The sequence below is a fragment of the Oratosquilla oratoria genome, chromosome 20 (assembly GCF_046742065.1).
Source record: "Oratosquilla oratoria isolate Oo_2021 chromosome 20, ASM4674206v1, whole genome shotgun sequence".
Classification (NCBI taxonomy): domain Eukaryota; kingdom Metazoa; phylum Arthropoda; class Malacostraca; order Stomatopoda; family Squillidae; genus Oratosquilla; species Oratosquilla oratoria.
The window spans coordinates 25,347,235-25,366,962 of NC_134796.1; the positions used below are offsets into that span (position 1 = coordinate 25,347,235).

Below are 19,728 nucleotides of genomic sequence, written 5' to 3' on the forward strand. Positions count from 1 at the left end.
AAAGGATTACAAAGGTGGAACATGCTGACAGGAGACCTTTTGGTCCATATCTAAGTCAGATGCAAAAATCATAATTATAAATAAATGAATGAATGAATAAATAAAAACTAATAATTTAAATAATAAAATAAATGCATAGGTATAGTTAAATAATATAGCAAACAGGTAAATAGTGAATAATAATAAATTTACATATAACTAATAATAAATGAGACTCAAGGAAATAATAATAAACAGACAAATGATAACAAAACAAATAAATTATAGTCATTACAGCATCTTGCTTAGGTGTGTATCTAAATGATTCTGAAAGCTGCAAACTTGCATTGCACTGCCTCTACAGGAAGTTTATTCCATTCGTTAACTACATGATTGGCGAAGTTGTTTCTACCCACTTCCAAATTAAATCTATTTCCAGACAGATTGAGACCATTGTTTCTTCTCTGATTCTCATTCAGTGTGAAAATGTTGTCACTTGATGTCTGTGCCCTTTAGAATATCACTATTAGTAGTAGTATTTTTTTCATTTTCACATTATCTTCTATTACATTTTTCATTATCTTGTTTCCTCCTTTATATATTGGTACTATGCATCTTTTCAGTTTTGCGGTACCTTTCCTTCTTTGAGTGAAAAGTCTATTATCTAGTATAATTTGTCAGTTCATCTATACACTCTTTCAGTATCCAGTTTGCAATTCCATCCAGTCCATACGATTTCCTAACATCCAGGTTTTTTATTTGGTCTCTTATTTCTGTGTTACCTTTATTTCTTTCATTTTAAGGGATGTTTCTCGTCCATCTTCCCAAATTTGTGAGCTCTCAATTGTAAAAACAGACCTGAAATGTCTGACCATAACTTCTGCCATTTCTGTCATCTATATATTCTTTATCTCCATGCAGTTTTACAATTTCATGTTTGTCTTTTAATTTTTTCAGGTCTAGAAATGCACAATGAGCCCATCCATCTCTTGTATTATATTAGCCTTGAATAGAAATACATCAAGTTTGTGACACATGATCTTCCTTGTCTAAATCCAAATTGCCATGGATTTAATACTTTTCTCTCTCTCTCTCTCTCTCCAAATGCCTTACCCATCTAATTTTGATAATTCTTTCACAAATTTTAGCTACCGTACTTGTAAGAGAGACCGGTCTATAGTTATTAGGTAGTTAGTAGGGTCTTCCTTGTTTCCCCCTTTATATAATGGTACTATATTTGCTTTTTTCCAATCTTCTGGAACTTTTCCTTCTTTCAATGAACTGCTTATTAGACTATGTATTTTGTCTGTTAGTTCGTTCCTGCAATCTCTCAAAATCCAGTTTGCCATTTCATCTAGATCATGCAGTTTTCTAAAATCGAGATTATTCAAGTGATTCATTATTTCTTTCCTTATTACGTCTATCACTTTCATAGGGGGGGGGGACTTTCTTCTCCCACTCAACATCTCTTAAGTTGTATGTTCTCCCTCATAAACACTGATTTAAAATGCTTGTTCATAATTTCTGCCATTTCTATTTCCTCCTTGTATTCAATTCCTCCTTGTAGTTTCACTAATTCTTGTTTTTCAGTTTGTTGTTTACAAATCTATATAATAGTTTTGGTTGATCTTTACATTTTTCTATGACATCCTTTTCGTGTTTTCTCTTTTCTTCTTTGCTCACTTGTACATATTGGTTTTTATAACCAGTATATATTTTCCATTTCTTGGGTCTTTTGTCTTTCTTTCATCTTATCCAGGCTTTATTCCTTTTGTCTTTTAACTCACGATATCTTTTGTTGTATCAACATTTTACATATCTTGTTTTTGTTTTGAAACATACTTTTCCACTCCTTCCTTATAAATTGTCAAAATATATCTCTTCTACTGTTGTTTCCTCCTTGTGTATCCTTTCCCAGTCTGCTTTTTTTTTTTTAATTCTCTTGTTTTATAATTTTTTTTCCATACATCAATCTTCCCTTTCTATATTGTTTGTTTTTTTCCCATGTATTTTTCTTCATTTAGTTCTAGTTCTACTAATATGTGGTCGCTTTTACTTAGTGGTGTTTTATATTCAATCTTGTCCACAATTTCAGGTTCTGATGTGATTATTAGGTCAAGTCTCAATGATTCTTCCTCATTTCTATACCTAGTATTCTTTTATATCCATTGTGTCATTGTATGTTCTATAATCATATCAAGTAGTACATTTCCCCACAGGTCATCTCCACCCTTCACTGTCATTTCTTTGTAGCAGATAACTATTAGTCACCCATTATAATTATTATTCTTCCATCATCCATTATCTTATTTAGTGTTATCTTTGTGTCTTCTAACATATTCTTGTGTTCTCTTCCCATGAAGCCGTTTTAGGAGGCACATAATTTACCACAAATTTCCTGCTCTTCTTGTCCCTGTCCTCTATTCCATCATGATCATTTCCACTATTCTTTCCATATGTAACATTCCTCACATTTATATCCTTCTTAGTCAGGAGCATAACTCCACCACCTTGTTTTACTTCTCTGTTTCTAATCCAATAATTATATGTACTATGTCCTACAGTGTTGGGTGGTAATAGACCTTTCAATTTTGTCTCCACAATTCCCATTATGTCAGGTTCCTTTTCCATCAGGTAATCATTCAGTTCATTCAAGCCTGTTATTAATCCATCTAGATTTCTGAAGGACACTTAATTTTCTACCTCCATCCTGTTTTTGTTTCCCCTTCTATTTTTCTCTTCTATGAAGCTTTTCCTCACTTTCATATCCACTACTCTCCAATAGAATTTCTGTCCTCTGTTCTGTTCTTTATTTTTTCCCTAGCTTCTATTCTTTTCCTCTCTCTCCTCTTTATTCATCTCTCTTATTATCCATACCTGTTTATACTGATCACTTTCTGCTAGTTTTCCTGTTTTTGATAAGACATTCTCTACTGTCATTTGTGACCTGAATTTAACCTTGATTAGTCTGGTCTTGTCTGCATTGTATTTTCCAAGTCTATATATTTCTTCAATTTCATTCCCTATTTCCTATTCACCTTCTTGAAATATTCTTAGTACCCTGTTCACTTTCTTTCTCCTATATTACTCTTGTAGTCCTATTTGGATTATGTTTCTCTTCCATTCCTGACATAATTATACATTTCTTTTTATCTGCTAAGTCTCTTACCATATTCTCCTTCTCTCATCTCTTTGATAACTGTGTATGTAGTGTGTTCCTTCATCTGTTGTTTCACTATATCTCTAAATTCAATTTTGCTATTCTCCTGAACCTTTTTCCAACCACTTACCTCTTTTTCTATGGACTCTTTATTCTCTTTATTCTTCTTCTTTAATTGCTCATTCTCATCCTTTACTTCTCTTGTCTTTATAATTCTTCTATTTCTTTATTTAGGTTTTGGTTCTTCTTTAGTTCTTCCAATTTATCAACTCTTTGTGTAATCAGTGTAAGTTGACTGAACCTAACCTCCCACTGTTTGTTCATTTTTGCTAATTTTTCCTCTAGACTTGCTAATTGGGGGAGGTTTTCATGTCCTCCCTCATTAAATCCATGGAAATAATTATCATTACCTTTCATTGCATTGCTGTTATCTATATTTCTAATTTATACATTTTTACTAATTTCTTCGACTTCACGTCTGTTGTCTGTGCATCTCTTGTTGACATTCCTTCTGACTTCTGGGGCCTGTTCGTCCCCTTCCTCATTTCCTTCCATTTTCCTCAGTAATCCCTCTCCTTTTTCTTCACCTTCCCACTACACGAGCTTTCCCCTTCCCTACTAATACAACACAGGTACTCCCTCGTCATTGAGATCCATGAAAATTGTAGTTTTTTCTGGAGTTCCAATCTTCGCTGTCACTTTGACTGTTGTGTGTGTGCATGTGTGTATTTACCTAGTTGTATTATACAGGAAGGGAGCTATGCTCGTGGTGACCCATCAAGTTTTGTCTTAAAATCTTGAATAGTGTTTGCACACTCTGTTTCGTTATCTAAAGTATTCCAGGTATCCAGCACTCTATGTAGGCAGCTTTTTTCTTTTTTTCTTTTTCTTTTTTCTTTCTTTCTTTGGTCGATGAATGGAATAAACTTAGTAACCACGTAGTAAGCGCTGAAACTATCAGTTGTTTTAAAAAACGATTAGACAACTTTATGGATGGGGATGACAGGTGGTGATGGATACGGAGCTGCCTAGTGTAGGCCTTATGGTCTTCTGCAGTCTCCTTTATTTCTTATGTTCTTATGTTATAGTTATCCTTTTTGAGTTTCTTTTTGTGTCCTCTTGTTTTTCCATTGTCCCATTTTAGTAAATCATTCCTATCAAGGATTTCCATTCCTTTCATGATTCTATAGGTAGTAGATTTCCTCTTTCTCTTCTCTGCTACAGTGTTGGTGATTCCAATTTGGATAATATTTGTATGTTAATTTGGAAAGAGCTGCTGCCAACTTTGTTGTTGCTCTCTGTATTCTTTCTAATTTCTTTATTTTATTTTTTTTTAGTACTGGGTGTCCATAGTGTTGCTGCGTATTCCAGTTTTGGTCTATTAATGTAATTGATATTTTTTTTAATAATTTCTTCATCCAAATAATCAAATGCCATTTTCATTGACCTTAATAGGTTGAAGGTTTCTCCAACTATTTTGTTGATATGTATGTCCGGTGTCATGTCTTTGCTTGTTATTACTCTATTAAATGTGTAAACAAAGTGGTTATGTGGTCAATGCTTGTCATTCCCTCAGTTGTGTGACCTGCTGTGAAAACAGTGGTGACCCCTGGATTAGGATGTTTGGTGATATTCTCCCCCAAAGTTTCATTGCCCATAATAAATGATGCACATCATATTTGTGTATTGAATGGAAATATAGTGATTACATACATTGATATATTACATAGGCAAGGTGCTAGGAGCATCAAGTTAGATGATGATGAAAGTGAAGAAGATCCAGAGGTGGATGAAACCATTGATGCTGTTCCTCATAATGTTGAAAAAGTTGTTAAGGAGTTTGAAAGCGAGATGGTAAGAGTTATTTATATTTGGTTACCAACTTTTGTTTTTACATTTCTATCCAGTGTTTAGTATTAGTTTGTACAAATATTGTTGTTATTATTATTATTATTTTTAACATAATGTCTCACTCTGCATTCACAGAATTACAGAAATAGATATATTGTCTTGAATATAATGTATTAATATCATTTGATCAGGATATAGCCAAAACGGATCTTGACATCTTGGAACACTTCATGAACAAAGATGCAGCTCCACAGAGAAAATTAGCAGATATGTTTAAAGATAAAATTACAGAGAAGAAGACAGAAATAAAGTCACAGATTGATGCAGACAGTAAGTCCCTTTTTCGTGTTTAACCACTTCAGTAGAAGTCATATTCTCGCATGTATGATGCATCACACTACTCGCATTATAGAATATAAAGTCACTGCTGCATTACTTGTTATCTTTTACTCTGAGTAATAACAAAGATAGAAAACATGATCAAACCAGCTCACAGAATCTGGGGTTAACTTATGCATAACTGCAAAAAATATAAAATCAAGACACTGACATCGGCATGCTCGTGTACCCTCTCGCACCTCATGATGCCTACTTAAGTGTCATCGTACTGAAGTGGTTAACCTCTTCAATGTGAGTCAAATTTTCGCACACACATGAGCTGCCTGATATACGATGATGCATCACAATACACGCATTATGAAATATAAAGTTACAGCTGTTATACTCATTCTCTTTTACCCAGAATGTTTATAACCACAGAAAATGTGACCAAGGCTGTTCACAGAATACAGGGGTCACTCAACTACAACTACAAAATAAATATAATCAGGACACCAAGGCTGACATCCTCATGAGCTCACTTGCACCTCATGATGCTTATGTAGGCATCATCATATTTTAGGGGTTAAATGTATAGATAGTGAATTTCTTTTGGCCCAAAGAATAAGTGAGTTGAATGAAAGTAATATGTGAAATAGGTATTTGGGGCTGAATGCTGAAAGAAGGCTGCATTTCATTATTGTACCCATAGGACTGTGTACAGCAGACTTTAAAGGAGTCTGAGAAAAAGAATAAACTTTCCTTATTTCTCCTCCATTTTCCTCACTCATCATGATAATTTTCGTAGCATTTTCCACTGCAACTACCTTTTCCTCCCTATCCTTCACATTTAGCAACTCCCTAAAATACTCTGCCCATCTTCCTCTTACTGCCTTCTATTATCATCTCTCCATCTGCACCTTTTACCTTTTCTTCTCCACTTGATTTGCCTCCTCTTCCTCTCTTAATTTCCTTCCAGAACATCTTTTTATTACTTTCAAAATTTTCTGTCATTCTCTTACCCCATTTCATATCTGCTCTCCTCTTTGCCTGCTTTATCTTGTGCTTTACTTCTCTTTGTACCTCTTGTATGATTCTTTCATCCTATTTTGTAAACAATCTGTGAAAGCTCGCTTCTCTTCTACAAGCTAATTTGCTTCCTCATCCCACCATTCATTACCCTTACTTCTGTTTCCTCCCATCCTCCTTGTTCCACACACCATCTTTGCACACCTTGTGACTCCCTCCTTGAAACTTCCCCATTCCTTCTTCACTCCTCTCTTTTTTTTTTTTTTTTTTTTTTTTTTTTTTTCTCTCGTTTAATCAGTTCGCTCTAAGCACCTTCCTATTTTCCCTCCTTTTCCTCTCTCTCCATATATCCTGCACTCTCAACTTACCTTCCACCAAAAAATGATCTGATATTTGCCCACTCTATCCACCACTCTCTACCATATGTACATATGTTTGACTTTCTTCCTAAACACTGTATTTGATATCAACTCTGTGGACACATCTCTACCATCAACTCCCACTATGATTTTTTCCTGGAACTCCACACTTCCTAACCACTCTAGTGGTTCATTTCCTACACTAGCATTAAGGTCTCCCAATACCACTACATGACATTTCTCAGTAATCCCTCTATGCATTTGTTTAAATCCATCCAAAAAGCCTCTCTTTTCTCTACACTCTTCTCACTACTAGGCCTATATGCATTTACAAAAACCCACATCTCCCTTCCCAGTTTCACCTTCATCCACATTAACCTTGAAGAAACCTTCCATTCCACTACACTCTTACCTATCACTTCACTTACTAGTATAGCCACCCCTTCTCTACCTCGTCCTCTCTTCACTCCTGAGAACCTCCCAACTACACCTCCAAACTCACACTCTCCCCTCCCTTTCAACTTAGTTTCACTCAGTGCCAACACACCCATCTTCTTACAGACATACTGCCTATCTCTTCCCATTTACTCTCATGTGTACCACATCCATGCACATTAAAATATATGTTTTTACTCAAGACTACTAGATATAATACAAGAAAGGGATGGATGAGCCAATTGCATTTTCTTGGATCTACAAAAAGCTTTTGATAAAGTCACACACAAAAAAAACTATTAAAACTGGAAACTATAGGAGGGATGCAAGGTTAACTATTGAAATGGATGGAGGACTTTTTGCAAGGAAGAAAAATGAGGGTAGTGCTTAGAGATAAGACTTCTACTTGAGAAGAGGTTATTAGTGGAGTTCCACAGGGATCAGTGTTGGCTCCAACAATGTTTGCCATTGAAGAAGCCACTCAGGCGAAACTAGTCAGTAATAAAAGTATTTCCCTCAGCCCATGTTCCATTTACCTTCTATCCACATTTGCCATTTATGTTAATGACATGGATGAAGGTGTGTAATGTTACATGAGCTTCTTTGCTGATGATGAAAAATTGTTAAAGAAAGTGAGTACTGAAACTGACTGACTCAGTTAAGAGAGATCTGAACAGGGTTTGGAAATGGAGTCAGAAGTGGGAAGTGGAATTCAACATTAAGAAATGTAGCATAATGGAATTTGGAAAAGTAAAAAAAAAGTATAAAAAAGTATATCAGGACAATATAAAATTGGTGAAAAAGAAGTAAAGAAAGCGGGATCTGAAAAAGACCTGGGAGTGATAATAATATGCATACCTTGGGTCAGGTCACTTGGGGGCGGGGGCTCAACAGACAGGTCAGCAATTTGGATGAAATGTATAGCAATCTAACTGATCTAATTATTAATGCACAAAATACATTTATCCCCCTGAAGTCAATACGGAAAAATAGTAATACTCCCAAATGGATGATGGACAGATTGAAACATAAGAGCGGAATGAAAAGAGGACTTAACGTAAAAATAAAAAACGAGGTATCACACCTTACATCAAGATATAACGAAATGGCAAAGCTGGTTAAAAGAATACATGTACAGCGAAATGTAATTATGAAATTAAAAGTTGCCAGTCAAGCAAGATCCAACCCAAAGGGTGTCTTTCATCTCTATAGAACAAAAAATAAAAAATAGGACCAATTAAAAACGATGAAAATGTCATGATAGAATCGGAGGAAAAAATGAGTGAGGAGTTTAACCCCTTCCATACAGTGCCGCACACGTAGGCGTCATGGACTTAGATCTCAGTGGCAGCAGCCAATGCCAGCCGTACGACGTGTCGTAATAATACTCGCATCATAAAATATAGTCACCGCTTATATCGATCGTTCTCTCTTCACCCGTGAATTTTGATAACCATAGAAAATGCGATTACAAAAGAATTAGAAAGAATGTCATTATGGAGGGGCGACTACAATAAATATAATCAAGACGCCGATATGGCAGCCTCGCGAATACACTCGCTCCCCATGACGCCTACGTGTGCGGCACCGTATGGAAGGGGTTAACAATTATTTTTTATCGGTGTTTACTAATGAGAGGTTAGATAAAGTACCTGACTGCGATCTGATTTTCAGAGGGGATGAAGAAAGTAGCCTATCTAATTATCTAATTTTACCGAGAAAGCTTAAGGAGTGTAAATTTGAAATCTGTGACCAGTTAACTGAAATATTGAATAAATTGGTAGACACTGGTTTTGTGCCTATTGCTTGGAGGCAGGCAAATGTTGTATCTGTTTTTAAGAAGGGAGATAGATCATCTATATGCAACTACAGGCCAGTCAGTTTGACATCAGTTATAGGAAAAATGCTTGAATCAGTAATAGTGAATAGACTCGGAGAACACATCAAAAGACATAATTTAATTCGTGATTCACAGCATGGTTTCTCCAAGGGTAAGTCGTGTGTGACTAATCTTCTATCCTTTTACACTAAAGTATATAAGGCATCAGATAACAATCTCCAGTCCCCTGCCCATTACCTTCACATTTACTTCCCTCACTACCTCCATCCAAGTGGATATTGAACAGCCATGGCAATATGACTCATCTCTGATGTAGCCCTACCTTTACTTCAAACCACTTGCTCTTTATTTCCAGTTCTGACATAGGGTCTACTATCATAAATACTCTTGACTGCCCTTAACAGCTTTCTCCCAATCACATAAATCTGCAGAAACTCCCTCAGTGCCTTTCTGTCTATCCTTTTGCGAGCCTTTTCGAAATTCATAAAGGCCCATTAAGAAGAAAGACTAGCAAAAAGAGTGTAGAAGGCAGAGGTGGATGGAGTGAACCTGAGGGGGTAGATAAAAAATGAGATGGTGTGAAAGGAAGGGAGTAGGTAAGAGAAGTGAGTGGAGAATGGTTGTAAATGGCAAGTAAGTTGACATGCCTTGTTTTGTCTATTTTTGCATGAGGGAGACAAGGAGGGAGGGTTACTCTGTAAATTAAGTGGCTACCCTAGCTGTGGATGTGCTGTCTTGTAGCACTTTTTCTAACCAGGGCAGGGGACAATGATGACCCTTTATTAGCATGGAAGTGGGTGATGGGTGAGTGCATGCCTTGGCTGATTATCTCCCTTATAAAGAGGAAGAAGCTTATTGGTTAGTATTGATGATACTCAAATGGCCTGTTGAAACATATTGGAACTAAAGAAATGTTTACTGATAATTTACTATCTCCACTTAGTGACAGATCTATTGATGGTTGCTCTTGTTGCTAAGCAGGTATTGTAATATTTACCTCAGTTGAAAGGAAGGAGGGCCTTGGCATTGTGCTCTGCCCTCCCCAACCTTCATATACGTAACTGGTATGCTTGAGTATCATATGATGCACAATTGCCTCCTGTAGTTAAGCTATTGATCTTTGTTTACTTTTACAGGTGTGCAAACAGTAGATCTTAGTCCAGAAGTGCAAGAAATGTGTAAAGAGATGGGTAAAGTGCTAGCCAAGTACAGAAGTGGAGCACTGCCAAAAATGTTTAAAGTTATTCCAAAAATGAGATCCTGGGAGGATTTAGTATATATGACAGGTGAGTATGAAATTCTTTTAGATGAAATATTGAGTTGTGGTAAAAGTCTTGCAATCTGTGTTGCTCTTTGTTGACCATTTTCAGGTAGAGTCTTATCCGAGTCACATGATGTGTTGAGGGGAAACAAGAAGTAATCACTTTGGGGTGCATCATTTTCTTGCCCATTTACAGCCACTCTCCATTCACATCTATCTTTTGCCCTTCCTTGATAGACATTCCTCATACATCCAGTGACCCATCACTCGATCCATTCATTCTTGGTCATCCCCTTAAGTTCTCACCACTCATTCTTTCTTCAAATTCCCTGCATCCTTTTCCTCCATTCACTTTCCCTTCTACCAGATAATGATCTCACAGTTCCCTGTCTCACCCCTGAAAATATTTACATCTAGAACTTTTCCAGTCCTCCCATTCAGTACCACTATGTAGTCCAGTAATGCCCTCATGATCACTTTATCATCCATCGCCCCATACCTCCCTACTACTCTGTCAGCTCAATTACTCAAGCATTTAGATCCACCAATACCACTACATTTACATCCCTCCAGAAAATGGCTACTTTCTCATTTAAACCAGTTCAGTAAAGTTTTCCTATCTGTTTCACTTTTCTCACTACCAGGTCCATGTCACTCATAAAAACCTGTCTTCCATCCAAATTTCACTTTTGCCTACATACTCAAAGACACTACCCCCCACTATATACATACATATACCAGAGGCTTTTCCCTCCTTACAGAGGGGGGTAGCCAAAAAGAAAAAGGCATAGAAATCCCTCCCACCTATTTCATTTCCCATATACTCCACTCCCCTCCACCCTCCTCCCTCCTATCTTGGCACCTCCTGGATGACGAGTCATCCCTGCATCCTGTCCACTGCCCTGGGTCAGAGGCAGTGTTGCAAGACACAACACATCCACAGCAAGGCCGTTTCATAAATTCAGCGACCCCCCCTCTCCGTCCCCTCATGCAGAAAAAGAGAAGACGGGGAGAAATCCCTTCGGGCTGCCTCATCTATACACAACCCTTCTCCATTCACCCCTGTCTTCTGTCCTCTCCCGTCCTTCCTCCACAGACATTCCTCTCTTTTGTAAAGCCCCTTTCACCCCATCCATCCATCTCATCCTAGGACGCCCCCCTCATATTCACTCCTTCCACCTCCGCCTTCCAAGCTTCTTTTACTAATCTTTCTTCACTCATTCTTTCCATGTGTCCGAACCATCCTAATACTCTTTCATCAACCCTATCTCCCAGCTCCCTTTCCACCCCTGTTCTCCTCCTCACCTCTTCATTTCTCACTCTATCTAGCCTAGTAACCCCTATCATACTTCTCAGACATTTCATCTTCTCAGACATTTTCATCTCAGACATTCAAACTCCTTCTCTCTTCCTCTCTCATGTTCCATGTTTCTGCTCCGTACATTGCTGTTGGTCACAATCACTCCTTCATATAACCTCCTCTTAGCATCCATTCCCAGATGTCTATTTCTCATTACACTTTTTAATCCACCAAGGCATTTACTCGCTTCTCTCAATCTACATTCTATCTCCACCCCCACTCCTCCCTTTCCTGTCACATTCGCACCCAGGTATCTAAAACTATCCACTTCCTCCAATTTCTCACCCTTAATGCTCACTTCCAGCCTACTCTCACTCTCTCCCCTTGTACATCTCATCACCTTACTTTTGCCCACATTTATCTTCAGCTTCCTTCTCAAACTCTGTCACTAACTTCCTCAATCCCTCCTCTGATCCTGCTACAAGCGCAGTGTCGTATGCAAACAACAGCTGGCTCACCTCCCACTTTTCTCCATTTTCTTTAATCATCTCCAACCCGTGACCCACTACCCTTGCTTTCACCTCTCGCACCACCCCATACATGTAAAGATTGAACAGCCAGGGCGACATAACACATCCTTGACGAAGTCCCACCTTTACCTCAAACCATTCACTCTCTCCATTTCTAATCCTAACGCAAGCTCTACCACTCATAAAAACTCTTGACTGCTCTTAACAGCTTTCCTCCTGTCCCATATATCTGCAGTACCTCCCACTGTGCCTTCCTGTCTACCCTGTCGTAATCCTTTTCCAGATCCATAAAAGCCCAAAAAACATCCTTACCTTTTCCTATAGCTTTCTCACATATCTGTCCTACCACAAAAATCTGATCTACACATCCCCTACCTATCCTAAAACCACACTGTTCCTCACCAATCACTCCCTCTGTTCCTCTCCTAATCCTCTCAATCAAGACCCTCCCATAAACCTTCCCAATTACACTCAACAAGCTGATCCCTCTGTAACTACTACACTCACACTTGTCCCCCTTTCCTTTGTAAAGCGGAACTATACAGGCATTCCTCCAGTTCTCCGGCACTCTACCTTCTCTCCAACAAACATTAAATAACCATCACCAGCCAGTCCACCATAACTGTACCTCCTTTCTTCCAACATTCTGCATGGCATCCATCTAACCCAGGTGCCTTACCTGCTCTCATTATCTTAACGGCTGCTTTCACTTCATCCTTTCCTATTTCTCTTCCATTTTCCTCACTCATCACTCTCATTTTCTTAGTGCTTCCCACTGCAACTACCTTTCCCTCCCTATCCTCCTTCACATTTAGCAACTCCCTAAAATACTCTGCCCACCTTCCTCTCACTGCCTTCTCTTCCATTATCATCTCTCCATCTGCACCTTTTACCTTTTCTTCTCTACTTGATTCGCCTCCTCTTCCTCTTTTAATTTCCTTCCAAAACATCTTTTTATTACTTTCAAAATTTTCTGTCTTATTCTTTCCCCATTTCACATCTGCTCTCCTCTTTGCTTCCTTTATCTTATGCTTAACTTCATTTCTCTTTACTTTGTACCTCTCATACGATTCCCTCGTCCTAATTTGTAGCCACTCTATGAATGCCTGCTTCTTCTCTTTTACACCCTTCTTTGCTTCCTCATCCCACCACTCACTACCCTTCCTTCTATTTCCTCCCGCCCTCCTTGTTCCACACACCATCTTTGCACACCTTATGACTCCCTCCTTGAACCATCCCCATTCCTCCTCCACTCCAAGTTCTACTCTATCCTTTACTTCCACTCCTCTCTCAACTTCTTCTTATACTCATTCTCCTTTTTTTTCCCTCACTAAATGCAATTGCATATTTCATCATTTGCCAACAGTACATGAGTTTACAACCACCCATGCACATTTTCACTTTTCTAACAGTCTGATCATGAGCACTGTAGCTTTATTCATTCCATCCACACACATTTTCCTTGGTCTATTGTTTGCTCTCACTCCCATTAGCATCACTTCATGTATTCACATCAATGTATACTCAAAACAATAATATAGTGGGCTACAATTAGCTTAGCCTCCAACCGTGACAAGTCTATGAAGTTTTCTGGATATGACAAATTTCATTACAAGTTTTGAAGAATTATACATTAGTACACTCAAGAAAAGAATAGGTTTTACTTTTAAGGACATTGTTTTGTATACACACAATATTATACTCATTTAAACCAATATGGAAGAGTAAACAGTGCCAGTGTTCCATATATTTTCAGACCCAGAGAAATGGTCTGCAGCTGCCATGTATCAAGCAGTAAGGATATTTGTCAGCAACCTAAAAGAATCTATGGCTCAGCGCTTCTTCAATCTGGTGTTGCTTCCACGCGTAAGAGATGACATAGCATTTTATAAACGACTAAATTACCATCTGTATCAAGCACTTTGCAAGGCTCTATTCAAGCCGGCAGCATTTTTCAAGGGCATCCTTCTTCCTTTATGTGCGGTAAGATATGAAAGTTTTAAAATTACTTTTAAAGTTAGTAATCTTTTAACCTTATCAATTCAAGTCAAATTCTCATGGGCAGCATCAGCTGCCTGATGTATGATGATACATCACAATACTCTCATTATAGAATATAAAGTTACAGCTGTATTACTCATTTTTTTTCACTTTGAATATTAACCACTTCAGTACGATGATACCTACAAAGGCATCATGAGACGCAAGTGGGTACAGGAGGATGCCAGCGTCAGTATCTTGATTATATATTTTTTTGTAGTTTTGCATTAGTTACCCCTGGATTATGTCACCCTGGCTGTTGAACTTATACATGGATGGGGTGGTGCAAGAGGTAAATGCAAGGGTGGTGGGTCAGGGATTGGAGATGGTTAAAGAAAATGGAGAAAAGTGGGAGGTGAGCCAGCTGTTGTTTGCGGACAACACTGCTCTTGTTGCAGGGTCAGAGGAGGGATTGAGGAAGTTGGTGACAGAGTTTGGGAGAGTGTGTGAAAGAAGTAAGTTGAAGATAAATGTGGGTAAAAGTAAGGTGATGAGATGTACAAGGGGTGAAAGTGGCAGTAGACTGGAAGTGAGCATTAAGGGAGAGCGACTGGAGGAAGTGGATAGTTGTAGATACTTGGATGCAAATGTGGCTGGAAAGAGTGGAGTGGAGGTGGAGGTAGAATGTAGATTGAGAGAAGCGAGTAAATGCTTTGGTGGATTAAAAAGTGTAATGAGGAATAGACATTTGGGAATGGATGCTAAGAGTGATTGTCCCAACAGCACTGTATGGGGCAGAAACATGGCACATAAGAGAGGAAGAGAGAAGGAGTTTGAATGTGTTTGAGATGAAGTGTCTGAGAAGTATGATGGGGGTTACTAGGCTGGATAGAGTGAGAAATGAGGAGAGGAGGAGAACAGGGGTGGTAAGGGAGTTGGGAGATAGGGTTGATGAAACAGTATTGGGATGGTTTGGATACATGGAAAGAATGAGTGAAGAAATACTAGTAAAAGAGGTATGGAAGGCAGATGTGGAGGGAGTGAACATGAGGGAGCGACCTAGGATGAGGTGGATGGATGGGTTGAAAGGGCCTTTGGGGAAGAGGGAAATGTCTGGAGAAAGGACAGGAGAGGAGAGAAGACAGGGGTGAATGGAGAATGGTTGTATATGGATGATGTGATGCATGAGGTGAAATGGGTGGGGGGATGGGGAGGTAGTATGTGTGAGCAAAATTTGACGCAGCCCGAAGGGATTTCTCCCTGTCTTCTCCTTTTCTGTATGAGTGGACGGAGAGGGGGGTCACCGATTTAATGAAGCGGCCTTGCTGTGGATGTGCTGTGTCTTCTTACACTGCTTCTGACCCAGGGCAGTGGACAAGATGCAGGGATGACTTGTCATCCAGGAGGTGCCAAGATAAGAGGGAGGGTAGAGGGTGGAGGGGAGTGGAGTGTATTTTGGGATGGAATGGGTGGGAGTGGTTTTTATGCCTTTTCTTTTTGGCTACCTCCCTTGTAAGGGGGAAAAAGCCTTTGGTATATGTATGTATGTACCCCTGGATTCTGTGAACTGGTTCGATCACATTTTCAGGGGTTATTATTACTCGGTGTAAAAAAGAATGAGTAATACAGCATTGACTTTATATTTTGTAATGCGAGTAGTGTTCATTTGGCAGCCGATGCGGCACGCAAGAATTTCACTTGTACTGAAGTGGTTAATAACCACAGAAAATATGATCAGGCCAGTTCACAGAATATGGGGGTCACTTGGCTACAACTGCAAAATAAATATAATCAAGACACTGATGCTGGCATCCTCATATACCCACTCATGCCTCATGATGCTTACTTAGGCATCATCGTATGGAAGGAGTTAATAGTGAAGTGGTTATAGCCATTCTTTATAAACTTCCATCATAATAGTCAGCTACCATCCAAGTTCCTCATCTGGGGTATTGGCTGCATGTTATTGTGGGGTTAAAAACTGCCCAGTAGCATGCAGCTGATACTTTAGGGTCTATATGGAGCTCCCCTACAGACCAGAACCACACATCATTTTGTCTGTGATAGGGGAAATCTCTATTCATAGAGCAATGATGCTACTTTATGATACTGTGACCATCTCACCATTATGCTGTCCCCCCCCAGCTCTTGATGCTGTCCTGTAGATTGAGAGAAGCGAGTAAATGCCTTGGTGGTTTAAAAAGTGTAATGAGAAATAGAAATTAGGACAAGGGAATCGTATGAGAGGTACAAAGTAAAGAGAAAGGAAGTTAAGCATAAGATAAAGGAAGCAAAGAGGAGAGCAGATGTGAAATGGGGAAAGAGTATGACGGAAAATTTTAAAAGTAATAAAATTATGTTTTGGAAGGAAATTAAAAGAGGAAGAGGAGGCGAATCAAGTAGAGAAGAAAAGGTAAAAGGTGCAGATGGAGAGATGATAATGGAAGAGAAGGCAGTGAGAGGAAGGTGGGCAGAGTATTTTAGGAAGTTGCTAAATGTGAAGGAGGATAGGGAGGGAAATGTAGTTGCAGTGGGAAGTGCTAAGAAAATGAGATTGATGAGTGAGGAAAATGGAGGAGAAATAAGGAAGGATGAAGTGAAAGCAGCTGTTAAGATGATGAGAGCAGGTAAGGCACCTGGGTTAGATGGATGCCATGCAGAATGTCTGAAGAAAGGAGGTACAGTTATGGTGGACTGGCTGGTGAGGTTATTTAATGTTTGTTTAAGAGAAGGTAGAGTGCCGGAGAACTGGAGGAATGCCTGTATAGTTCCGCTTTACAAAGGAAAAGGGGACAAGTGTGAATGTAGTAGTTACAGAGGGATCAGCTTGTTGAGTGTAGTTGTTGTTGTTATTCCCTAGACTGTCTGTCCGAGCAGTCCCGTCTCCCCAAGGAATGCCACAGCCGAAACTGGGTTTTCCCACAAATCCTTTATAGAGTGTATGTTGTGTTGTTTGCGTGCATGATTGTGTATAATGCAGTCTTCCATTATGTGTTGTATGGTATGGGGTGAAGTGTTACATCCTGGGCAGCTGTTCACAATGCGGTCATCCAGCCTCTTCTGGTAGCTTAGAAGTGCTGGGTGGTGGCCACACCGCAGTCTGGCCAGGTGGACTTTGTCCTTTCGTGGGAGAGAGGATTCAGAAGGGTGGATATCAGGGGGTCTGGCATGCAGCAGTGTGTTGTCTTTCAGTGTGTTAATGGAGCGGTGAGTGATATGATTATGAATATGTTTCCAAAGGCTTGTATTTGGTGGTTGTGGAGGAAGAGAAGAGAGTATCTGTGTGTGATACAGATCTTTGGGTGTTGTTTTAATGTTTCTTGGTGTGTGTGGGTGTTCTGCTATGTAGTGTAGCAGGTGTGATGTGTTTGTGGTGGCTGCGGCAAGTGCCTCTCATGTCGAGTTGTTCCCTGACTTTGAGGACTTTTGTTTCATGGTGTAAATGGTCTGTAGGTGTTGTATTTGTGCAGCCTGTAATTGTTTTTAGGGCTTTGTTTTGTATGATTTGAAGGATGTTGTGGTGTGTCTCACTGAGATTAGGAGCCCATGCAGGACTCGCATAATTCATCACTGAGCGTATGCATTGTTTGTATATTGTTGTATTAGTTTCTTTGTTTTGTCCAAATGTTGTTCCAGTGATTGACTTAAGTGCGTTAGGTCTAGGTGTGCATTTGTTTTTTATGTTTGTGATGTGTTGTTTGAAAGACATGGATGTATCGTATGTTACACCAAGAATTTTCGGTGCGTTTGTGTGTGGTATTAGAGTGTTGTTGGTGTAGAGATGAGGTATGTATTTGTGTTCTTTTGTCCAGTTAGTGAGAAGTGTTGCTGTAGATTTGGTTGGAGCTATTTTGAGTCTGTGATGAACCATGTGTTGAGTGTATCAAGGTATGGCTAGATTATTTCTGCAGCCTTGTCTGTGTTACGATGTGTGCATGTGATTGTTATGTCGTCTGCGTAGGAAGAGATTTGTATTTCTGAGGTGTCTGGTGTGGGTAAGTCATGCATGTATAGATTAAAGAGTGTGGGGGATAGAACAGAGCCCTGTGGTACTCCATTCTTAATGTCTCTGATGTGCGATGATTGGCCATTATATGACACATAAGCATTCCTACCTGCCAGATAATTGGCTAGCCATCTTTTGGTGTTATTGTGCATGTCTGTTATATATTTTATTTGTTAGGTTGTGGGAAAGGAGATGTGGGTCTTTGTAAGTGCATATGGGCCTGGTAGTGAGAAGAGTGTAGAAGAAAGGGAGGCCTTTTGGATAGATTTAAATGAGTGCATAGAGGATTTAGGGAGAAATGTCAATGTAATAGTGCTGGGAGACCTTAATGCTAGGTTAGGAAATGGTCCAGTTGATGGAGTGGTTGGGAAATGTGGAGTTCCAGGAAAGAATGGTAGTGGAGAGTTGATGGTGGAAATGTGTCTAGAGAGTTGATGATAGCAAATACAGTGTTTCGGAAGAAAGTCAAGCATAAGTACACATGGGAGAGGGTGGTGGATGGAAGGGTGGTAGATAGAGTGTTTATGGATTATGTAGTGGTAAATAGGACTATGATAGGAAGAGTTAAGGATGTACATGTGCTAAGGGGAGAGGGTGGGGGAATATCGGATCATTGTATCATCGTTGTACATTAATCTTCCTTCTATATGCTTATCGTTTCTACCTACATTGTTCTGTTCTTTTAATTCAAACTCCATTAGTATATGGTCACTCTTTCCATTGGTGTTTTGTACTCCATTTTGTTCACAATATCTGGTTGAGAAGTTAATATTAAGTCTAGTTTCGACGGTTCCTCATTATTTCTATATCTAGTATTTTCCACCCGTTGAGTTAGAGTGTATTCGATGGTCATACGAGTATCTTGTAGGATGATGCTCCAATGATCTTCTCCCCCTTTTACTATCATTTCTACCCAGATTATATCCTTTGCATTAAAATTGCCCATGATTACTGTTTTTCCATCCTCTTTTAGTAACTCAATTAGCACATTCGTTGTGTCTTCCAGTAATTTAGAATGTTCGCTATCCGACCAAGGCTGTGTTTTTGGTGGTACATACACTACAACAAATTTTCTGCCTTTCATCCTTTTGTTTACAGTTTTGATCATAATTAGTTCTACATTGCCTTGGCCTTCATTTATCTTTGTCATATTTAGACCCTTTTTGGTCAATATCATGACACCTCCCTGCTTGTCTGTTCTATCTTTCACCCAATGGTTGTATAGACCTTGTCCCACCATACTTGTTGATAGAGGTCCTTTCAGTTTTGTCTCCACAATTCCCATGATGTCAGGTTTTTCCATATATAGATAGTCATTTAGTTAATTGATTCCAGAGATCATGCCATTGATATTTGTGTATGCCACCTTTAGTTTCATATTGCCCTTCCTTTTTTGGTTTAAGTATCCATTTTTCCGATGTACCATTTTTTCAGTCTTAAGTCCAGCACTCTCCAAAAAAACTTGTTTTTTTCCGTCTCTGTTCTGTTCTCATTTCTGTCATTGGCTTCAATTCTGAGAGCTTTGTCTTTCTCTTTTTCCTCATCACTCATTTCCTTTTTTATCTATATGCATTTGAATTTCTCGCTGTTTGCCAATTTATCCGCTATTGATGATATCTTTTCTGCTATCATTTGAGTTCTTAGTTTTATTTTCAGCAGTCTATGTTGTTTTTCTTTTGA

At 39.0% G+C, this 19,728-nt stretch overlaps 1 protein-coding gene across 2 annotated transcripts in view; it reads left to right on the plus strand.

The window, feature by feature from the left end:
* The window catches only part of bys (Bystin), a 61,419-nt gene that overhangs the window by 23,425 nt on the left and 18,266 nt on the right, over positions 1–19,728 (plus strand). For both annotated transcript variants that reach the window (XM_076203750.1, XM_076203751.1), the window contains exons 4-7: positions 4,870–4,993; positions 5,182–5,320; positions 10,108–10,257; positions 13,819–14,045. In XM_076203750.1, coding sequence (XP_076059865.1) covers positions 4,870–4,993; positions 5,182–5,320; positions 10,108–10,257; positions 13,819–14,045 — 640 coding nt within the window. The remainder of the gene's footprint in view (positions 1–4,869; positions 4,994–5,181; positions 5,321–10,107; positions 10,258–13,818; positions 14,046–19,728) is intronic.